We start from the raw sequence: 24,724 nt of genomic DNA on the forward strand, positions 1-24,724 counted from the left end.
GATGGGCTACGGGGGGAGTCTCTTTCCTTAGAGGTTTTTAAGGCCCGGCTTGACAAAGCCCTGGCTGGGATGATTTAGTTGCGGATTGGTCCTGCTTTGAGCAGGGGGTTGGACTAGATGCCTCCTGAGGTCCCTTCCAACCCTGATATTCTATGGCACCCTCAAGACTAGCCCTGCCCACCAGGCGCTTACCTGTGACTTGACTTGTGCTGCTTGTGTGACTTAAAAGGGCCTGAAGTCCGTCACTACTTAAAAAAGCTCTTTAGACCTAGAATGTGACCCTGGAGTGTGTCTGGAATGGCCCCTGGCTCACTGGCTGGTCGTTCATGCTGATTTATTGCATCACCCCTTGAGCGATTAAGAGGAGGTGCGCCACTTCAAAATTGAATCTTATTTCATAAAAAAACAGCATGTCTCATTGTTCGCTGAATGTTAACAGAAGAGCTAAATAAGGTTTCAAGCTGTTGAAATGTCAGCTGTGTGGGTGAATGAATGTTTTTTCAGACACAGTAAATTGCTGTACTGTTTCTCACCATTACTCACACTGATGTTTACTAAAACTAAGTAGAGTTTAGATACTGAGTTGATAAAAAACCTGTATAAATGCCTTTAAATAAATAAATTTGCATTTCTATGATACTTTCTCCCAGAGGATCTGTGAATTAACATACTAGCTACATGGGGGCATGTGAAGTAATCTCTCTAAAATAGTCATCTCTATGAAAACAGTTGAATACTACAGCTGTTGTTTCTCCATGCCTCATGCTAAGGGTTGCTGCATTCTTTCCCCCTTGCCCAGCCTATACAGCAGTGACCTTTGCTGTAACCACCAGCTTTTGAAATGGAAAACTTCAAAGCCAGTAAATATTTTTTTTGTATTTGACTAGAGCAGTCGTTTGAGTAATGTCAAGCATTCCCTCTCTCCACCACCAGCCAAGTATGTATGTACTGCACCTCCTGATTTTCAACCAGGATCATGAGTAAAGACCTAGTGTTTCTATGTGACAAGACTGTCATGGGCTGTTTCCATGTCAATATTATTAAGACAAACTTGAGCATAATTTCAAGGTTTATTGAGCTGTGGTGTCCATGTTTTTTCTGTGTGCTGGAAGAGGGTTTTTTTTTTTTTAAATGTATTACTGTAGCACCTAGGAGTTCTAGTCAGAGGCCAGGACCCCCTTATACTAGGTGCCAAAGAGCCGTTCAGGTGTTGCACTGTTGTGAGTGACCTCTTGCTGCAAATGCTTATTTGCAAGAAAGGAATAACAGGAAATCAGCATTCAGAAGGCTGTAAACAAGTTAAAATTGCTATGAGCTCGTGTTGTTGCAAGTACAGATCTCTCGACTCCAAGCCATTAATTACCACTTCCTAGTGCTCCGTGATGAACCCCAGTACCCATTTATGCAGGTAGCTTAACAGAGAGTGGGCTGGTGTTGATTATAAACATACTGTTAGTTCATGGCTTGCTTATTGTGACTTAGTGGAAAAAACTTACATCAGTGAGGTAAATGGTGGCTTGCTTTTCCTATTGATTGTAACATAAGTTAGAGGGTCTTTAGATGTTGCAAAAGTTTTGTCATATTCTATAAACAGAACTGTTGATGACTTGCAGAAAACTTTCTCGTTAGTAATAACTTGACCTAAAGATTTTTCTCTTGTTTACAACATTGCATTGGAACAAAATCTCTGATCGTGGGTATGAGATTGTGTCAGAGAGTCTAATATTTGGATAGTGTGAAAATGATTCAGGGTGGATTTGATTTAAATCAAATTGATTTAAATCACTAGTCAGGAAGACTTGATTTAATCATGGTTTTCTACATAAAAGTACATTCTTTTGGTTGTTATAACCTTAATATATATTCTTCACAACTCGGAGATGTAGATTTCATTTGTAGAAGGTACACCCTATACATTTTTAAACAGTGATTTATTTTGAAAACTTTTCAGATTAGTTTTATAGCTATATCAGAAAAATGAGCGATTGTTTGGTTATTTCATTTACCAAAGGTAATTGAAGCAGATAGTTCACCTCCCAATGACTTCATAAATATCTCCAATTTAACAGGTTAATCATTAATATTTGGAGAATTTTCTTGATATGCTGTATTAGGAGGAAAACATCACCAGACAGACATTTAAATTGTTTTATTTAATTAAAACAACATTAAGTATTAAGGATATTTTTGCTGTTGGAAAAAAAAATCCAGGTTTTGTTAAAATATTATGTCCCTCACTTCTCACATTTATCTCCAGTCTTCTTCCCCTTGTCCAGATCTATTCCGCCCCCAACAATCTTCTGTTCATTGAACTTTTTGAAACTTTGCACTTTTAGAGACAGGTAAGGGATTGAGGCTGTGTACGCAAATTAGCAGAGGGACAATAGAGTTGAGGTCTGTTATTTCTCACCTCTATATATTATTTATTTATTTAAAAACATTTTTGCTGTCAACAAACATGTTACCTCTGGAGACCCAAATTCACAGTTTGAGAACTGCAAAACTAAGCATCTCTGATGGTCTCTTCTAGACTGAGCACTGAGTCCCATTGGATAGATAGATTAACCTAAATAATCTATACAGAAGCCCCTGGAACCCCATAAAATTGGGTCCCTAATCCATGAACTATTGGAACACATTTACAAAACTTTTCTTAAACATGACATGAATATATTGTCTCATACTATAGAATTAGAATTTATAATCCTTATTCCATGATGAGATATCTTTCAGCTATAATTAATCTTAATTAAAACATCTTTAGGTAGGTTTTTCCTCAAAAAGCATTTTATAAAAAAATCGATTTAAATAAAATCAATTTTTTTATTTAAAAAAAATCATTGATTTTTATCCACCCTAAAATGATTACGGTCCTGTCCATGCTACAACTTTACAGGTTAGAACCAACTAACTGTTTCAGAATGTCGTTTGTGTCCACATACAGCATGGATGAAACTCTGCAATTTTGGCATCTAGCAGCATCCTCCCTACCAGAAGACTAGTCTGACACGTGGTTGTCTTCCTGTAACCAGTTTTGCAAACCTGTGGTTTTTGCGGGTTTTTTTCTGGTGTGGATAGGACAGTGTTTGGTTTTGCAGGTTTCCCTTTACACTCTGGTATGTCCTAACACAGAGAGCTGGGAGTATTATCTACGTGAAATGTTCTGTGTGCATGTCATTGGAGTGCTCTGAGTTTTCCCAGAAAATGCTGATTAATATAAAAAGAAGAACAGGAGTACTTGTGGCACCTTAGAGACTAACAAATTTATTAGAGCATAAGCTTTCGTGGACTACAGCCCACTTCTTCGGATGCATATAGAATGGAATATGCATCCGAAGAAGTGGGCTGTAGTCCACGAAAGCTTATGCTCTAATAAATTTGTTAGTCTCTAAGGTGCCACAAGTACTCCTGTTCTTCTTTTTGCGGATACAGACTAACACGGCTGCTACTCTGAAACCTGATTAATATAGGGTAGGCTGCATCTGAGGGGTGGACTCATAGATGATTCTGGCATCTCTAAGGCAGAAAAACTTCAGTGGACACAATTCTGCTTCCGTCATTGTAACAGGGTTATATGAAACCATTACAAACTGGTTTCAAAACATAATTGTAATATGGAGACACCTTAATATGATGGTTACTCTCCACCTGAATACTGTGTTTGGTTCTGGTCATCCCAGCTCATAAGGTTCAGAGAAGGGCTATAAAATTGACTAGAAGCATGGAAAGACTTTTACATGAGGAGCAATTAAAAAGGTTAGGACAACTTAATTTAGAGAGTAGAAAAAATCATGGCACAAAACAGAGAAATATAAAAATGACGTAACATAGAGAAAGTCATTTGGCTGTTCCTGCTTAATCATTCTCATAATACAAGAACACAGGGACATACAGCAAACAAAAAGCGACACATTTAAACCTTATAAAAGGAAATGCTTTTTCATGTGATGCTTAGTTAACCCATGGAATGAACTGAACAACAAGATACTGAGGTCAACAGCTTATGTTGTGAAACCTGAATTAGTATTTGTAAGGCATTTTGAGATATTTACAGGCAGAACTTTTTGTTTAAAGTAGTACAGTTATGTTCCTTGATTAAAATATCAAAACTTGAAATAACGAACAATAATGTTGCAATTGCAGCATGGTCCCTAAATTAAATCAAACAGAACAGTTGCCTACCCATCATAATTTTCATGTTTGATCGTCTAGCGGTGAGGATGGAAATGCTTTTATGCGTTTTGTTTTCCATACAGACATACGAAGTGCAGTTAAATTTGATCAGAAAGTAGGTTGGTTGCCTTTCTAAATCTTACCTTCTTTCTCTGTCTGCTCCTTGTTCTGTTAAGCAGGCTTGGTTTAAGGCATTTATAAGAAACACAAGATTTGCTACATGGGATTCAACGGGGGGTCCATCAAATCCTGTAACTTGGCTCTGGCAACAGCCAGATGCTTCAGCAGAAAGTAAAAGAAACCCTACAATGAATAGTTATGGAATAACCTATTCATAAAAGTTTCTTTCTTAACCTTGTTCATTTTGTGTTTGATTTAATGCCCTAAGCATAAGGGTTTACATTAATTAAGCAAAAACCCAACCCTTTTGCTGTGTAGCATACAGGGTTGATAAAAATTGATGATTTGTTTAAAAAAATCCTATTTTCTATTTAAATTGGATTTTTATAAAATTTAAATTAAATACAGGTTTATTTTTTAGAAACAAACCTATTTGCAATTGACAGCCTATATTAAGGCTTAAACTTACCATATATTAAAATCATTTAAATTAAACACAAAAAATAGTATTAAGCAGTACATGTTTACCGCCAAGTTTTAAAGAAAGTCAGACCACTGAACTGATGGAAGTCAATGGCTGAGCACCTGGAACCAGAGTTTGCTGAAGTGCTAAACCAGCTTCTGACAGCAGTAGCTTCTGCTACAGGTACAGAGAGAATATTTTCTTCATTTCAGTTTATTCAGCTAATTCAGTTCAGTTACTACTAGTTCCTTCAAAATTAAGAAACCAATTGAGAGTTGAAAAAGCAGGAAAGCTTGTTTTCTTCTTCCAATCTGTGAATAAAAACTAGGTGTGATAGGATGAGATCTACTAGTTCTGAAATTTTGAAGGACATGGTGACCAGAAACCATTAGTTCAATTCACTACCTATAGATATTTCTTTGTTTCATAAATCAGTTGTCTTGCATTTAAAATTATTTTTGATCATTCTTTTCTCATGTATCCAGCACATTTAAGGTACTTAAATATTAAAAAATGCTGAGCTTGACACAAATCACAAGTAAAGAAATTTGTAAATAAGAAATACATCATTCACTATTTTCTAGCATAAAAATGTAAAAATTAAGAATCTGAATGTAAATTAAGCTATATAATTGCTTAAATAAACATATAGCTATAGTGTATCCTTCTGGTTAGCAAAAAGAAGCACCAAATTTAGCATGAAAATCTATATTTAATTGCAAATCAACATATTTTAATGGTTACTAACCAGTATAATCAAACTTTCTTTCAGAAAATAATTGAAGTACAAATAAACAATTAAAACTAATTATTTAAATCAAGGTTTTCTGCTTGCTGATTTAAATCATGATTAAAATCAGTCACTCAGATCACTTTGGTTTAAATCAGTCTGTTCTGGTAACATAACTGTAGATGGTCGTATTATCCACAAATATCTAATTCTCTTGTAAACCTTCCTAAATCCCCAGGCTCAGTGATACCTTGTGATAATGAAATCATATTAATTATGAATTGTGTGTATATGCGAGGGCACAATTAGTTATTTGCAGCCTTTAGATTTCATTTAATGTCCCTTTGTTCCTGTATTATGAGTAATTAAATATGGGCTCCTCTTTTGCCTTCTATTTACCATGCATTAAGCTGTATGTCCTCTGTAATATTCTTTCTTATACATCTCTCTAAGCAAAACAGTCCAAATCTTTGAAGTCTCACTATACCTTTATTTTATTCTGGCACTCTGAGTACCTCCTGATTCTTCTAAATCTTCTCATAAATAAGAACCAGAACGTGAAGACGTACCATGATTGATATATAGGCGTTGTAATTTATAACCACTGTACGTCTAGCCTCAGTATCACAAGTTATAATGCGATCTGCTTTGAGACTGGCAACTCCAAATACAGAGCTCTTGCTTAATATGAATGGTGGAGCTCTTTGTCAGGGCTGCTTGTTCCACCTGTTTTAACTTCATATCCTCTGGGTGTGAATATTCGTTACATAGCAGGATTATCTTCATCTGATTCTTTCTTCTGTCATAATAACCTTTAATCTCGTCCACGGCCTGGGAAACCTACATCTGTTTTGAATGTGGCATTGAATCTCATCCTAACAACTTCACAGCGATTCATGTGGCAAACAGACTGCACAAATCCATTGGCTATTATTCCTTACTGTGTTGTTTACATCATCTTAAACTAATATTTGTAATGTGGTTGTGCTCCACTTAAACAACAGAAATACTGTGACGTTACAAGAAGACTCAAGTAATTGTTTAAGTATTTATTTATTTAACTTTTCCTACTTGTTTCGCTTGCTTAAAGGATGGCAAACTTTCCTTGTTGTTGTTGGCTTTTTAACCTCTTGAAGTAGTTTAAACTAATGTGGGAGGCTTTTTTCATGACTGCTATTTCTATGAAATAGAACTTAGTTTTATAAAGCTCTTCTTGCAGAACTTTACTCTTTATGTAAACATCTCCACTTGTACCATAGTGGGTGAATGTGAGTGCATATTGGGTATATGCATGTTACCTACTCATACTTCTAAATACAAGTTATGACTAATTAAATCAGATAATTTGGGGGGAGGGATAGCTCAGTGGTTTGAGCATTGGCCTGCTAAACCCAGGGTTGTGAGTTCAATCCTTGAGGGGGCCACTTGGGGATCTGGGGCAAAATCAGTACTTGGTCCTGCTAGTGAAGGCAGGGGGCTGGACTCGATAATCTTTCAAGGTCCCTTCCAGTTCTAGGAGGTGGGATATCTCCATTAATTTCATTTCAATTTCATTTAATTTCATAATCAAAGGAAATATTTGTGTGGGAGATGGGAGAGACAATTGCTTACCTGGGGAGACTAGAATAGGTTACCCTTCATGAGTCCACTTTTACGTAATATCTGTCTCCTAGAAAGATTTGGGGTGCGGGGAAGAGATGTGCATTTGTAATCTGATTCTAGGGTTTGAAGGCTACTGAACTAACTGATCAGGATTCAAAATAAATAGTCTACAGTTGCTGTTACCTATTTGTATTGGATGTGTTGGGCTAAGGACAATTAGGGCTATGATGGCTGTAAAAAGTTGAATCTTCATCCTGCATGAATCTAATAAATCAAACTTGAATATTTGAACTGTACCAAGTTAAACATTAGCCTTTAATGTGTATTTGCACAACTCACAAGCCATTCATTGTCTTTTAATCCAGGCTGGGCATCGTTGTAGTACCTGTCTGCAATGTATCAGAGGGGTAGCCATGTTAGTCTGGAACTGTAAAAAGCAACAGAGGTTCCTGTGGCACCTTAGAGACTAACAGATGTATTGGAGCATAAGCTTTCGTGGGTGAATGCCCACTTCGTCAGACGCATGTAATGGGATTTCCATTCCATACGGCTAAATGCAGTGCCTTGCATGGTGTCAAGTATCAGAGGGGTAGCCGTGTTAGTCTGGATCTGTAAAAAGCTTGTGCCACAGGACCCTCTGTTGCTAACACGGCTGGAATGGAAGTCGCCATTACATGCATCTGAGGAAGTGGGCATTCACCCACGAAAGCTTATGCTCCAATACATCTGTTAGTCTTAAAGGTGCCACAGGACCCTCTGTTGCTGTCTGCAATGTATAATTTCTAATTTGACTGCAACCTTCAACTTGATCACTTTTGGAAATAGCACCTATGTTTAATTTGGAGACAGTAAAGTAGCATCGCGGTCAGGGATCGGCAACCTTTGGCACGCGGCCTGTCAGGGAAAGCCTCTGGCCGGCTGGGCTGGTTTGTTTCCCTGCAGCGTCTGCAGGTTCGGCCGATCGCAGCTCCCACTGGCCGCAGTTCACCGTCCCAGGCCAACGGGGGCTGCGGGAAGCGGTGCAGGCCGAGAGATGTGCTGGCCACCCTTCCTGCAGTCCCCATTGGCCTGGGAAGGCAAACCGTGGCCAGCGGGAGCTGCGTTGGGCCAAACCTGCGGATGCTGCAGGTAAACAAACAGACCCGTCCTGCCAGGGGCTTTTCCTGGTGGGCTGCGTGCCAAAGGTTGCCGATCCCTGATCTAGATCAATGGCGTCAATCCATAAGGCTGTGTGGGCAGGATGTGGCTTACATGGAATGTTAAAATCTTAGATTCTGCAGAATTTTGTTTGAAAAACAGTTTCTAGCTCTCGTGGTTGCCAAATTTGCTTTGTGAATAGCCACGTTGTCTTCCTGAGTCTGCAGACAGCCTGAAACAATTGTGCTCAGGTGTACCTCCCTGTCCCTATTAATCTAACTGGTGTGTTAACTCTAAAGCTTAATGATACAATTTTAAATGTCATCATTAACTAATTTGTTTCTGATCATTGCAGATGACATAGGGAAAGAGTAGGAGTGAAACCATAGTGGGTGGATTTGGGAGTTACTTCAGTGAAGGAAATGCAGAAGGAAGAAAGGAGAAGCAATATAAAAACCCAGGAAGAGGGAGAGAAGTAGAGAAAGGAGGTTGGGGTTGGGGAACAATGCTCCTAAAAGTGAGAGTTTTCCCATTGAGTGATGCCGAATACAAGAAGTTACTGAACAAAATGTTAGTTTTCTGTATTAACACTACATTCTACCATTAATCTTTGTGCAGACTTTACATTGACATCAGTAGGAATTCTGTTGTAGATCAAGAAGAGTATGTAGTCTTAAAAATTCCCCAAAACCACAGAAAACAATTTAAAGTGAAATTCAGCCCTCTGCACAGAATGAGTTTGACAGTGGTGAACTAAGTGTTTGTCTGGAGGGCTGTACACCTTTGGGGTTTTGTTTTTATTCAATATTGCTGCACCTCCGATAGAGGTGATACTAATATAATTCCTCACATTTGAAAGAAATAGAGCATCTTTTTAATAGACGTTAAATCTGGTGAATCATAGGATTAGATAGTATAACTTGATTGTGTTTTGATTTAGTCCTTAACATTGCAACTTTAAGGTAGTAATGTAGATTTTTGCTGCTGGTCCCCCAGGATTTATTAAGGGGGAAAAAATGATGGGGAGAATATCCTAGTTCTGTGACCGACAGGACCCAGGTGACAAAGGCCAGCTGTTGCCTCTCTGTCATTAGTGCACTATGCATTTGTAGATTTATGGCTCAGCAACACCTAAGCAAGTGTCTGTGCTGCAGTTGTGCCACTATAACACTTGTAGTGTAGAACATATACTTAAAAAGCAACCATTTGCCAAAGGCTTAATATGTCTGTTTGTCTGGTAGGCGAAGGACCCAATCCTTAAATGGGATCCACTAATATTTAGACCCATTGACTTCAGTGGGATTCCTTATGTCTGCAAGACAATTGTATATCCTGCTGATGGACATGATATAAAAACTTGTATGAGATAACGGTTAACCAAGACTTGTTAATTTTAAATATTAATAACTTTAAAATTATTGATCCAACTGACTTCAAACTTGGCTCAAATTGTTTAGGTCTTATTGTGAGCTACAAAATAAGACAAGCTTATAAGAAATTGGCTGTAATTTAAAAGGCATGGACAATTGATATGAGCAAATCAGTTTTGAAGATTGCAGACTTAATTTGTGGTGTGTGCATGCATAATACACTTGTGTGCACCTGGAAACAGCAAAAAATTGTGCATGTTCAGTATGCAATTTTCAAACTCCCATAACTTCAAACAGATTCAGTTGTATTTTTTAAACCATGTGAAGATACTAGTTGTGGACTTGACAACAAAGGTCTTGGAAGAGCCTTGCTGAAGGCAGATCTGTGGGGTGTTGTTGAGAGCCTCAGAGGGGGCCATATTGAAATGCAGTGGCTGCTTGTAATCTGTGGGTGAGTAAGGCAGAACAAAATGAAAAGTTGGGCAGAAATTCCGGGTGTCTGGATTCATCCATTCTTCATTATTAAACACAGAAAATTGAATCTGAATGAGTATCTTGGGAGAAGAAAACCCCTAAATGACTTTTCTGTTAATATCCCAAAGGTTCATCTTAAATCGTCATGACCATTCAGCAGTTTCTTGTGTACCTATCCCTTTGTGCGGTCTGTGTCCTGACCAAACCCACGGACAAGAAGGACCGTGTTCACCATGACCCGCAACTCAGTGACAAAGTCCATGATGATGCACAGAACTTTGAGTACGACCATGATGCTTTCCTTGGTGCAGATGAGGCCAAAACCTTTGACCAGCTGACACCAGAGGAGAGCAAGGAGAGACTTGGGTAAGGAAATTAACGAGCTTTTTACTTCATGTGAGAAGAACTACCTCACACTTTTACTCATCTGGAATTTTGCAAAATAGTTTTCCCATTCTTTGAAGTGTAATCCTAAAACTCAAGTATATTGATATTTCTTCTGTACCAGTTGACTGGTACAAATGTTCTAAATTTAAAACTATAAATGGGGTTCAAAAGTCAGTAGTGGCTGAAATGTGACTCGCAAGCCAAATGTAGCCTTGCGAAGTTATAGGTTGTCTACAGCACTTCTCATCTTTAATATGGAGCTGTTTCTTTATAGGTCTCATCATGCAATATGGTCTCGCCTCACATATCCAGTTAAAACATTGCATGCTGGGCTAAGTTCCCTCTAAGTTGTGTGGCCACGCAGCAGCTATTAAGATGCTTCTCCCCAGCCCAGCCCCGGACCTGCTGTGGCTGGCGGGAGAGGCGCCCCTTCCCCAGCTCCCAGCCCAGCCCCAGACCTGCCACAGCCAGTGGGGAGAGGCACCCCTCCCCTGATCCCCAACCCAGACCTGCTAGAGCCGGAGGAGAGGCATCTGTCCCATGGCCCCAGCCCCAGAACTGCTGCAGCGGGGAGAGGTGCCTATCCCCCTTCCCCCCAGGTGCTGCTGCAGGGAGAGGGAACTGGGGGGAGTCCTCTCTCCCTGGCGCAGCCTGCACCCCAAACCCCTCATCCCTGGCCCCACCCCAGAGCTCACACCTCCAGCCGGAGTCCTCACCTGCCCGCACTGCAACCCTCTGCCCCAGCCCTGAGCCTTCTCCCACATTCCGAACCCCTCGGGCCCACCCCCACCACATGAATTTTGTTATGTGCCCCAATATGGAGGTGGTGTGTCACATGCATCACCTCCATATTGGTTTACATAACAAAATTCATTCCGCACGCCTGTGGGGAAGAATTGGAGGGAACGCTGATGCTGGGCTTATAATATCCAAGAGCCTAGTGAGCTACAGATCGGTACAATGTCTAAATCAAAATCAATATCTTTGCTGTTTGCTCAACTCCATACAGTTGAAGGTAACTGGGTGCTGGCAAGCTGTCATTATTTGAACAAAGCTTGGCTTCTATCTTAAGGGAAAACTAAACCCCCCTGGCAGCGGCTGGGCTCTCTAGCCATATTAATTCCCATCTAGGCGGCAACTGCTGCACAAAAAACACACCCATTGGCGCAAGCTAGTGAAAATAGCATATTTTTAAATTAACTTTTGTCTTATTACTTTCACTCGAATTGGCTCCCATTGATAACGCCAGAATATGACCTTGAGAAGGATACAGTAAGAGCTGGGGCATAGCAGGGCACTCCCTTCTGTCCAAGTGTCACATAGCTGCACCTCTCACCACTGTGGCTTATATTTGGGTTTACACTTTGAAGCAGAAGCCTACCCAGCACTAAAAGCTGTTGTTGAAGTGGCTCTTGTGAGTGCCCCACCTATGACACCTCCACACACAGCCTTCCTAACTTGCCAGATGCGCTAATATAACATTTTTCAGCTTTATTTTAGGGACTATATCAAGTTAAAAACTGTAAAACTTACATAAATGTCTTTATGGTATTAACACTAAAATTATTACAACATAAACTGCTTTTTGCAATTTAGTTTTCACTTCGTGTTTTTTCTCTCAGCTTGGCAATTAAATTAGGCCAGTCAATTTCACTTTTTAATTCTCATGCACAATTCTTGCATCATAAATGTAAGAAGGTGCTCTGTAAACAGACAAGACAGGCCTCCTGCCTCAAAATGCTTCTAAGTGACACACACAAAAGCAAATGCAGGACAATTGGTTTTTGAGACATTACTGAGGTGACGATATGTGCCCTGTGCTTTGCACAAAGATGGAATGTTCATGTTGCAGGGACTGACTGGAGAAAGATTTAAGTCCAAATTAAACTAGTGATTGGCACTTAAAAAAAACTTTTCTGTAAGACTTTGCAAAGACTTCCTTTTTATAAAAGCCTGAATTTCAAGAATAAACTACCTGAGTGTGTCTACGTAAAATACTTGTTTTAGTTCTTTGAACTGGTGCCATTTTTGTTTGGAAAAACTAATACTTAGCACCCTTTTGTAATTTTCCTTGTTTTTAAAATCCTAGTATGACGTTATTGCACATTAGGTCACCTTCATTGTATTTTTCTTCTGTTCTCTATCTCAGTTCCTCCAGGTTCCTAAAGGAATCCTGATGGTAGGAACATAGGCATGGTCATATTGTATCAGCCAATGGTCCATTTAGAGAGACAAGGTGGGTGAGGTAATATCTGTTGTTGGGCCAACTTCTCTCTAATTTCCTGGGCCTGACAATTACGAGGCATTCAATGATCCATTTTAGTCTAGTTTTGTGTCCCTGTCACCAATACCATATGCTTCAGATGAAGGTGTGTTTTTTTAAAAATTGACAGTTATATAGTAGCATGTCTATGGAGTAAGTTTTTCCTAACTTTAAAATATACACCCACAACCTCAAGTGCTTGTTACAATCATACTCTTTCAGGCTGAGGAAGATTAGATTAGAAGATTATTGAAACACTTAACTCAAAGGCAACCCCTGATCCCTATTGAAGGAGGGATCAGGGGTTGCCTTTGTTTGACATGAGAAAATGATTGCCTCCTGTCTGGAATTCATACGTTTCCTCTCTGTGGCACACTCAGCTCAAGGAGCAAAAGACTGCCTTGGAAATCACACCTGGGTGCCAACCAACACTTTTTCATAACTTCCAAAGTGCTTGGCTCCCAGTGCTGCGGAGGCAGTGAATGACTGGTTTTTTTTCAGAATGCAAGTTGCTCTTCATGCTTGTGTAACAAGCTTTTCTTGGGCCGTCAGTTGTAAAATTAAACCAGCTTGTTTGTATTGCTTTTGTGAAGAAAGTGTTCTAGTGGGACAGATCAAGAGGTGCATGAGCATGTGCGAGAGAAATGGGCGGCTCAGAAAACGGGTTAGAGAATGCAGAGATATGCAAGAGCTCCTCTTCTCAAGTTGCTTTGCTTTGCTCACCTTTAGGTTTCATCGTTGCTTTGCATTTTAATCGCACAGTTCTGCTAAGTTATTGGCTAGAAAAAGCCGGCGATGGGAAGAGTGGGGACTAGGGTAAAAATGTCCGGATGGGAATTGGAACCCACCCATCCCTCTGACACGCCATTTCCCCTCGTTTTACATGTGAACGGTGCTTTCGTCGCTTTTCTTGAATCTGAACTGGGATTGTGCTTGGTCAGTCCTAACACACTACTAAAACTGATCCTTGTGGCTGGCATGTTTGTGTGTCTCTGCTGTTGAAAGAGCACAGCCTTCGGAGTCGAGAAGGTTCTTGCTCCAGAGCTTTTACAGCACTGCTTTTGGCTGTTCCCTGAAGTCACTGTCTTTCTGGTGATCCTCACATTGTCAACTGAACTGGCGTTCACCCTGTGATGAGAGCCACATGCGGTCTAACATGCTGTTCTTAGAGACTCCACGGATGCATTTGGAACAGGTCCTTGTGCTCTGCCTGAGCGGAAAGTGAATGGAGTGTTGACTCCAGGAGCATTCCATAAGCTGCCAGACATGAGGCGATGAGGGGAGTGCTGAGGAAATGGGACCCTGATGAGGCCTGTCCTTCCCAGCAGGCAGGGCGTTAGAGTGGGAAAGAAAGGAATGTATCAGAGTTGTAAGGAATCACAAAAGAACTGAAGCATCGTGTCTTAATTGTGCTGTGATGCATTGCATTGTGCATCAATATGTGATGAAGCTGCATTTTCCTTATGGCTATGAAGAGTTCCATGACTTCTGATTTGGGAGTCTTGCCCGTAGGTAGCTGGATGTGGTATCAAATAATGGAACCATCTTTACCCAAAGCCTTAATAGCTGCCCGAGTTAAAACTTATTCTACTGGGGAGGCTCAGAGCACAACTCTTGTAAACTAGGGCAACTGACTTGTCATGGACTCCAGTGGGGATGAACTAAAACTATTAGTAAAATGGTTGTAAACTATTACTGAAAAAGTAAGATTTTGATTCAGATATTGTATCAGATGTGTCTGACTTTTTCTGTAAAACCATGCTTTTTACCTTTTGTCCTGACAATCCTGTGACTTGGCATATCCTGTCGCAAACCACTAGCCCTAGTGATGATGCAACATCCTTAGGCAAGTAGAACATCAGGGCATTATGCAGCTGCTGTTTTACAGCTCTCTGCAACTCCCTTCAGTGACTTCATTCTCAGACTCCTTAAGGCTGAGTGCCCCTGACAGGATGATTAAAAAATGATTCTGGGCTGGACCAATATTGCTGGAATTCTAGGAACCAACCAAATGGCACAAACCTGACAGACGCTCCAGAGTTTAGAGCAGAGTCCCACCCCCTCTTGGCTAAATTGCACTGTAAGCTGTTTGACGGCTTCATCTACAAAAATGAGTCACTGATACAAAGCTATTCTGGCAAGTTAGTTTGACTCCATTAAAGTAGGCGGAAAGTCTCCCACTAGGAGCTGAATTAGGCCCTTAATATCCCCTCTAGCCAAAAGCTTATGAAGACTAATGTTCATAATTTCCAGAAGGAATATAGTAGATGATGTGCTGAGTGTTGTATGACTTACGAGGTTAAACAATGGGTGCAGCGTTGCTAGTTTTAGACCAGCGACAGAGCAAATCTACTAGTATGTTTTGTATTGACACTGAATCCACATATTGTTCATAAAACACTAGTGTGGTGTTTATCCAATTTATGCCTCTTTGGGGAGGGGAAGTCAGTCGCTTGCAACATGTTCATTATCATTGGAAAGTGTTATCACAGAAGTTTAAGTGTCTCATACTTCTTCACAGCTATGTCAGTGTTTATGGGCCTGTTATCTATATACTTTCTAGACCGCTGATACTGATTACACCTGTAGAGAGTGGAGTTGATGTGATGTTTATAAATGAGATGGCTGAGAACGTTTAGGATTGTACCATGCTGTCTGCACAAGTCTGTCTGCATGAAAGAATAGAAATGTTATAATGGAATTCAGTTGTCACCCCCTCCCACAGACAGTAAACAGTGTCTTGCTGGAGGTATTATTACACTCAAATATTATAGTAGCTTTTAATATATGAAATTTAAATGTCATTACTTCAAAGTGGCTAGCTTAAACTATACTTGTTACCTTTTTGTTAAACGCGTGTCCCTTTATTAAAGTAAAACACTGATTTGGGGCAATCCTGGGAATAGAAAAGCCCCGTACTTTGTTCTAAACCATCAGACTTTTTTTCTGTTTTTAAAACACAAGAAGTTCTGCAATAAATAACTTAGTTTTAAAAACACTACCTTAAATTCTAGTACAACCAGTTGCAAGTGAAGCAGTAACAAAAGACACGACTGCATGGATTCCAAGGGAGGTTTTGAAAACAAAGCTCTCTTCTTAAGAAGAATGTGCTGTATCTTGGCTTTGTTTAAAAACTAGCTAGGTGCCACTGCTTGGGAGAATGGCAGGAAGGTGGGGACATTTTCATTTGATTTATAATTCTGGTGAATAATATTAACAACAAATGGTTCATCAGCTATGTACGTGCTATTAAGAATGGGTACTGCTCAGAAGGCTAGAGCTTATCTTGGAGGGGTGGAAAGGGGAAAGGATTCTGATCATATTGAACCGCTTCAGATTTAATTCTTGCTCTGTTATCATAACTTCTCTTTGCATTAATAACATTGTAATTAATGTACACCTCTACCTCCAATATAACACGGTCCTCGGGAGCCAAAAAATCTTACTGCATTATAGGTGAAACTGTGTTATATCGGGGCGGCGGCAGGGCTCCGACAGTGATTTAAAGAGCCCCAGGCTCCCCGCAGCAGCCGGAGCCCCGGGCTCCCCGCAGCAGCCGGAGCCCCGGGCCCTTTAAAGCGCCGCCCAAGCCCTGCTGCCGGAGCCCCAGGATAGCAGGAGCAGGGCTCCAGCGGTGATTTAAAGAGCCCCAGGCTTCGGCCGCTGCATGGAGCCCCAGGCCCTTTCAATCTCCACCCGAGCCCTGCTGCCGGATAATAACGCGGTAAAGCAGCCCCGCCTCCCAGAGCGCTGCTTTACTGCATTCTATCCGAATTCGTGTTAAATCGGGTCATGTTATATCGGGGTAGAGGGGTATTTGCACTTACATGGCAATTTCCAGTTTCTGTCCAGCAATTTGCATTTACATAGCAAAGTGCTGTACAGACATTAATCTTCAAATTCCATCTAGGGGAAATACATACATTTGTGAATGTATATTTGCATTCCTTCAATGGCTTTTCTTCACAGCTGTCATTGAAAAAAGTATGCTGTCTCAAAGCATGTTTTATAAACCACACATCTTTAATTTCTTGCTTTATAGAGTGGTGAACATCACACTCAGATGTTCTGATCAGTGACCTCTGTGTGATTGTTTTTCATCATTCGGTGGCTGTAGGATCTTTATTACGTTGATTGGCTTGAGCATGTAAATGAGCTAGGACTGGGTATAGTGTTTTTTTGTATTTCTTCAGCAGTGGAGTCTTTTCATTTTGTTTTAAATACACACAAGTTGTTGCTTAACAGCTTTGCAAATTATAATTTTGCTAAAATGTGCAGCCAGGTTTGTTCTAGACAAATGACGGATGCTTCAGTAGTAGAAGACGTACACTTCATGAAGAATACAAAAACTGAACATCTTAGGAATGAACAAGTCAGTAGTCCAGTAACGTGACATTCTGAGGCGGAACTGTGCACCATCCATTTTGAATCAAGTGTTCGCTACATCAATCTGGTAAATCACTTTCTAAAATTGTGTGACTGGCAAGAGTATTGGATGACACCAGCTGGAAAGCAGTTTTTGGTAGCTTGCTGGGTTACAGTTTGGAATTGACTTGTTCACTCCTGCCTAAAGGTGCGGTGTGCTGCCAGTTAAAATGCGCTTATTTCCCTTAACTTTTCCTGCATTTCTCTGCATTTTCTACAGAAAGATTGTAAGTAAAATAGATGAAGACAAGGACGGGTTTGTAACTGTGGAGGAGCTCAGAGACTGGATTAAATTTGCACAAAAACGCTGGATTTACGAGGATGTAGAGCGCCAGTGGAAGGGGCACGACCTCAATGAGGACGGCCTCATTTCCTGGGAAGAGTATAAAAATGCCACCTACGGCTACATCTTAGGTAGGTCTTTATTCTTGGGGTAAAAGCTTTGTGGAGCTGGCACCTTGAAACTTGCTGTTTTGTCTTGTAGAATGATTGTAGATAAAATAGACACGGATAAGGATGGGTTTGTGACGGAGGGGGAGCTGAAAGCCTGGATTAAGAAGGCCCAGAAGAAGTACGTGTATGACAATGTCGAACGCCAGTGGCAGGAGTTTGACATGAATCAAGATGGATTAATCTCCTGGGATGAGTACAGAAACGTGACATATGGCACTTACCTGGGTAAGGGGCGAGATGTCAAACCTGCAGACACGGTAGTCTCTAATCAATAAAGCAGAAGTGTTGTGTAACACAGAGCATGGAGAGCTCTTTCAACTGGGAACAGTCTTTTCCTTCATATTAGTAAGAAGTCCATGTGAAATTGGCAAGCACGCAGAAAAATCTTAAAAGCTAAAGTTTGTATGAAGATACAGCTTTGTAACTCTGCTTTATTGATTCATTTTAATTTAAAAATCTAAAATTGAAAAAATTAAAATTGAATCTGAACAGTAATCTTGACAGTTTTATTCAAGGCTTCTGGGCAAACCCTTTGTTTAATACTTAGTTTAACTCTCCATTGCTTGTAATATCCCACTTGAAGCTCTAAAGCTTTTCCCTAGCAATATTTATCCACTGGTGGTCTTCAGCATCTGCAGAAATATATATGTGGCTGTGGAAATGCAGCCATGCTGTAGCAAGGTACGGTATGTTGTCTCTGTTTGTATAAAGTGTGGTCACTTGGCTTTTAACAGCAGCTACGCGTCTGGAATTTGAAGCTCTTGAACAACAACATTGACTGTCTTTCCTTAAACTTAGGATGAAAAGAATAAAATGTGTGTCTTATCCTCTCCACTCCACCCCCACTTCCAGTGGGGGCCCGCCCTTTTTTTAGCCATGCCCCTATGACATAGGGCCTAGAGCTGGTTTACCAAGAAGTAGAGACTGGCAGTAGCTGTGGAGACCTTTGAAGGGGGGAGAGTTAGTGGGGGAGGAGCTATTTTGTGTAAGGGTGGGGGAGAACGAAGACTAGCAAAGGGACTTGTAACCTGATTGCATACAGGTGTGGTATGATGGAATAAATTTTGCAGAGCAGTATGACTATTTGTGGATCTACATCATAAATTTATTACATGCTTTCAAAACGTATGCTGCATCTTGTCTGCTCTCTTCTGGCTAATCCGTGTCCCTCCAGGACCGTTTCTATCACTTCACTCTGCTGAGCAGTTTTAGACAGCTCTGCGGTCTGGGGCTTCCCCTCCACCCCCTTTAAATAACCTGTTAAAACTCAAGACCGGCAGTCTTCAGTCCAGCACCAATGACTGGTTAAGAACAAAGATCCCATGACCCTGTAGAACTAGAAACAAGTCTTATACCATGAACTAGAAAGGGAAAATACCAGCACTTGTTTCTAGCCCTGGGACGTCCCAAGCTATCTGATCTTCACAATTTGACAATGTTAAGTATAGAAAAACTATCTTGGGTCATCTCGAGGGTTTTTATGGCTTTCTCTGAAACCCATGCGGTTGGATCGGACACCTGTCTCTTCAGGTATATTTTTAAAATGTCCTACTGAAGAAAAAGTAATATACTCAAAATATTTCTCAAGTGGTTTTTTGTAACATATATGGCATATGTAGCGCCCCTGAGCGGGTGGTATGCCATAAAGATCTCAATCCCAGGAGTTTGGGATGGGCATTACTCACCAGTCCCCTGGGCTAATGCTGATAAAACCTTCAGAATGCACTTGCACCACCTTTTACTCACTTTGTTATACACAATTTATAAATACAGATCTATTTTTCTACTGAATAGTTAATATATACTCCGGTCTTCCTTTCATAACAACAATGCTGATCTGTCCCTGACAAAGCCATGTATGTGTAATGGCTTGGCTTTCCACTTCTGTTAAAAAGTAAATACTTTTCCATAATACATTTCTGGTGAAAGATCTTCATGTCTGTTGTGAAAAGCTGTTTTCCCTTTCTCTGGCATGAACAAATTTGGAAATGCCTCTGAAATGTTTGACGCACAGCCAGGAAGCTAACAGATCCCTTTACCTAATGGAGAACGTACATCTTCCATACTGCAGGAGCTGAGACACCATCCTCTTTCACTGCAGCTCTTTTGGCTGTTGTATGTAGGATTTTTAAAATTAGAATTTTGTGATCTAAATGAAACAGCACGTTAGTAAGCTCCAAGACCATGCTGGTCACTTCACTGCTGCATTTGAATAGAGTGTGTAAGCCTCGGAGTACCTCCCCAAAATGCAAAAGGAATTTCTGTGGACCCAAGCTGTGCACGATACAATAAGCAGGCATAGCTCTCTGCGGAAGATTTGCTTAGATTATGATCTGATGTCCTCGTTAAAGAACAAAGCCAGTATATTCTTTGCTTATGTTTAATATCGGCTCTAAATGGCACCAACTTCATATGCAGGCTTCAGAACCTGGAACCTGGCTTTGCTGGCATGTTGCTCGTAAATGGTGATTTTTTTGTTTTAATCTCTGGATCTGCATTCTCTTCCATCTGTGGCTCTTTACGCCCGAGGACAGCTTTCTGAATTTTCCCATATACACTCTCAAGTACTCCATGCTGTGGTGAGCCAGGGTTGTTAGATGTAAGCGCTCTTTAGTACTTCATCTGGCAGGCTCAGGAGCAACCCTGGATGCTGCTGCTGCAGTGTTAACAGTGCCACTAATTGACCTGAATTTTAGTGAGTGTTTTCTACATCTGTTTCTGTCGTGGCCTTGCTCTGCCAAGTTCTAACGAGCTGTGCAGTTGAAGCCATTAACTGCAAATCGCTACGGGTGTGTCAACACTATGAAATTAGGTTGAATTTATAGAAGTCGATTTTTTTAGGAAGCAGTTTTATACAGTCGATTGTGTGCGTCCCCACTAAGGGCATTTAGGGGGTGGAGTGCGTCCACAGTACGGAGGCTAGCGTCGACTTTCGGAGCGTTGCACTGTGGGTAGCTGTCCCACAGTTCCCGCGGTCTCCTCCACGCATTGGAATTCTGGGTTGAGCTCCCACTGCCCGATGGGGCAAAAACATTGTTGTGGGTGGTTTTGGGTACATGTCGTCAGTCGCCCCTCCCTCCGTGAGAGCAACAGCAGACAATCATTTGGTGCCTTTTTTGCACGCAGACGCCATACCATGACAAGCATGCAGCCCACTCAGCTCAGCCGCCGGTGTTGTGTCCTGGGTGCTGCTGGCAGCAGACGGTGCAGTGGGGCTGCAAACCATCGTCACGCTTCCGCTGCCACTCTGCTCTCCTGCAGATGCCATACCACGGCAAGCCTGGAGCCCACTCAGATCACTGCGGCAGTTATGAGCACTGTAAACACCTTGTGCAATATCCTGCAGTATATGCAGCACCAGAACCTGCAAAAGCAGGCGAGGAGGCGACGGCAGCATGGTGACGAGAGTGATGAGAACATGGACACAGACTTCTCTCAAAGCACGGGCCCTGGCAATTTGGACATCATAGTGGTAATGGGGCAGGTTCATGCCGTGGAACGCCAATTCTGGGCCTGGGAAACAAGCACAGACTAGTGGGACCGCATAGTGTTGCGGGTCTGGGATGATTCCCAGTGGCTGCGAAACTTTCGCATGCGTAAGGGCACTTTCTTGGAACTTTTTGACTTGCTTTCCCCTGCCCTGAACCACAAGAATACCAAGATGAGAGCAGCCCTCACAGTTCACAAGTGAGTGGCAATAGCCCTCTGGAAGCTTGCAATGCCAGACAGCTACCAGTCAGTCCGGAATCAATTTGGAGTGGGCAAATCTACTGTGTGGGCTGCTGTGATCCAAGTAACCAATACAATCACTGAGCTGCTGCTATCAAGGGTAGACTCTGGAAAACGTGCAGGTCATAGTGGATGGCTTTGCTGCAATAAGATTCCCTAACTGTGGTGGGGCGATAGACGGAACGCATATCCCTATCTTGGCACTGGAGCATCAAGGCAGCCAGTACATAAACCGAAAGGGGTACTTTTCAATGGTGCTGCAAGCACCGGTGTATCACAAGGGACATTTCACCAACATCAACATGGGATGGCCAGGAAAGGTACATGGTGCTCGCATCTTCAGGAACTGTGGTCTGTCTGAACGGCTGCAGCAAGGGACTTACTTTCCAGACCAGAAAATAACCGTTGGGGATGTTGAAATGCCTATAGTTCTTCTTCGAGTGCTTGCTCATATCCATTCCATTAGGTGTGTGTGCGCGCCGCGTGCACGATCGTCGGAAGATTTTCTACCCTAGCAACACCGGCGGGTCGGCTGTGGAGCCCCCTAGAGTGGCGCCCTCATGGCGCTGAATATATACCCCAGCCGACCCGGCGCCCCCTCAGTTCCTTCTTACCGCCCCTGACGGTCGTTGGAACTGTGGAGCGCGGCATAGCTGATCTCCACTCTCCCTAGCTTCATTTGTTATAGCAGTTAGATAGTTTTAGTGTTTATAGTTAAATAGTTAATAGTTGTAAAGTTGTTATATTAGTTCAGGGGATTAAGGGGGTCTCTCCCCCTTTTTCTCCCCCGGCACCGGGACCGGGCTCATGCCCAACGCTCCCGGCTTCAAGCAGTGCGCCTCCTGCGCAAAGCCTATGCCCACGAGTGACCCGCACGACTCCTGTCTGAAGTGCCTGGGAGAGTCCCATCAAACAGATAAGTGTAAGATCTGTAAGGCCTTCAGACCTAGGACCAAGAAGGAGCGGGACTTTCGGCTCCGGCAACTCTTAATGGAGGCGGCACTGAGTCCATCCACTACTCAGGCCCCGGCACCTAGCGCCTCGGTGCGCAGTGCCCCGGCGGCGCCGGCAGCGACGACCACGCGAGCGGCGTCGGACAAGCCTCCCCGGCACCGGACCTCGTCGGCACCGCAGGTACAGCAAGTGCCTCGGCGCCGTTCGTTATCCCCAGGGCATAAAAAAGCCCATAAAACGGGGACCACCGTGCCGAAGACGCCGGCTCCCCCAGTGCCGGGGGTAGAGCCGCGTCCGCCGGTGGAGCACCGGAAACAGGTGCCTCCAGCACCGTCGACTCCGGCGCCGAAGCCGTTGAGTCCGGTACGGACAACGTCTCCACCGAGACCGGCGGTGATTCAGTGCCTCCCGTCGACTCCTGAGGCCTTCGAGGCGGCGAGAGACTTGATAGCTCTCACGGAGCCGGCACCGCCCCAACCACCGGCACCGACGGCACCGACGGCACCGTTGACCTGCCCGATCCAGTCGAGGGGGAAACCTGCCTTGTTGCGCCCTCCATCGCAAGGGCTGGAACCTCGGCACCGATCCAGGTCCCGAAGCAGGTCCCCACGCCGCTCGCAGTCCCGGCGCCGAATATCACCTCGGCACCGGTCGTACTCGCGGCCAAGATCATCTTCGCGGCACCGCTCGACGTCTCGGCACCGGTATGATCGTCGGCACCGATCAACGTCGAGACGCAGTTCTCGGCACCGCTACGGTCGACGTTCGACGTCGAGAGGCCGCTCCCGGCACCGGGCATACTCCAGGTCCTCGTCGAGGTCCAGATCCGACTCCCGGCACCGACGAGGTCATCGGCACCGGTCACGGTCCCGGCACCGGTCGCCGGCACCGCGTGGAGATAGAAGATCTCCGGACCGGCACCGTGCGGCACCGCAGCCCACGGGATTGGTCCCGACTCTCTCGGCACCGCCATGGCCATCGAGATCGGTGTCTCGCTCATCAGAGGACCTGTCGAGATCGGCATACCCTCCTCAGGGGCAAGCCGAGGAACAGGACTTGGGCCATTGGCAGGGGATGCCGGAGGACCATTCCCATGGCCCATCTCACTGGTCGTTTTGGACCCCGTGGGCGTACCACCAGGAGCAAGGGGCTCCAATTCCCTCGACCTCTCGCTCGGGTCACTCCGTGAGAAGGGCCCCGGAGTCCACCATCTCTCGGCCTCCGCCAGGGGACACGGAGGCTTCCGTGTCCGTCGCACCTGACGCCCTGGACCCAGACGCGGGTGATGCTCCAGCCCGGGAACAGGGAGACCAGGACCGGCCCTTGGATCCGGTTCCACCGGAGGCATCTTCCTCTTCTTCGCCAGACGAGGCAGTGGCGGGCACATCCTGCACAGGCCCTCCTCCGATAGATCTTCGGGCTCACCAGGATCTTCTGCGCAGGATGGCCCGTAATATGGACCTGCAAGCGGAGGAGGTAGTGGAGGTACACGACCCGATCGTGAACATCCTTGGAGCGGATGCCCCATCGAGGGTAGCGTTACCCCTGATCCGCACGATACAATCAAATGCGGATACGATATGGCAAACCCCTGCCTCTATTCCACCCACAGCGAGAGGGGTGGAAAGAAAGTACTTTGTCCCGTCAAAGGACTACGGGTACTTGTACACCCACCCACAACCGTGTTCACTGGTGGTAGCATCGGTGAACGCACGGGAGCGCCACGGACAGCAGGCGGCAGCGCCTAAATCAAAAGAGGCCAAGCGCCTTGATTTGTTTGGCCGTAAGATTTACTCAGCCGGTGGGCTGCAACTCAGAGCGGCAAATCAACAGGCGCTCCTGAGCCGTTACAATTTTAACTCCTGGAACTCTATGGGGAAGTTCAAGGAGTTGATTCCCCAAGAGTCCAGGGAAGAGTTTGGGGCCATGGTAGAGGAAGGTAAGAAGGTGGCTCGGACCTCCCTACAGGCCTCCTTGGACATAGCGGACTCGGCTGCGAGGACCATGGCCTCGGGTATCGCTATGCGGAGGATCTCCTGGCTTCAGGTTTCGGGTTTGCCTCCGGAGCTGCAGCAAACCCTACAGGATCTCCCCTTCGAAGGGCATGGATTGTTCTCGGACAAGACGGACTCTCGCCTACAGAGCCTCAAGGACTCGAGAACAATCATGCGCTCCCTCGGGATGCATGTTGTGGGCCCTCAGCGCAGGCCATTTAGGCCGCAGCCTCAGCGCTTCTACCCTCCCCCGCCTCGACAGAGACAAGACTCGGCCCGGAGGCGAGGACGAGGTGGTAGGAGAAGGTGGACCGGCCCTCAACCTGGTCAGAACCAAGGGCCACCAAGACCACCTTCAGGTCCTAGACAGAACTTTTGAAGGTGCGGTCGAGGACGGCGCCCCAGTCATTCCCCAGGATCCAACCCCCTCCTTTCGGGATCGTCTCTCCC

General features: G+C 43.7%; 1 protein-coding gene across 2 annotated transcripts in view; it reads left to right on the plus strand.

Moving 5' to 3' along the window:
- The window catches only part of CALU (calumenin), a 43,815-nt gene that overhangs the window by 681 nt on the left and 18,410 nt on the right, over positions 1-24,724 (plus strand). The window contains exons 2-3 of one of the 2 annotated variants that reach the window (XM_034763764.1): positions 10,198-10,435; positions 17,365-17,558. In XM_034763764.1, the coding sequence (XP_034619655.1) occupies positions 10,215-10,435; positions 17,365-17,558 (415 nt within the window). In that variant the 5' untranslated portion in view covers positions 10,198-10,214. Of the gene's footprint in view, positions 1-10,197; positions 10,436-17,364; positions 17,559-17,628; positions 17,823-24,724 lie in introns of both variants that reach the window. The other variant, XM_034763771.1, reaches the window with a different exon arrangement.

The sequence above is a fragment of the Trachemys scripta genome, chromosome 1, assembly GCF_013100865.1.
Source record: "Trachemys scripta elegans isolate TJP31775 chromosome 1, CAS_Tse_1.0, whole genome shotgun sequence".
NCBI lineage: Eukaryota > Metazoa > Chordata > Testudines > Emydidae > Trachemys > Trachemys scripta.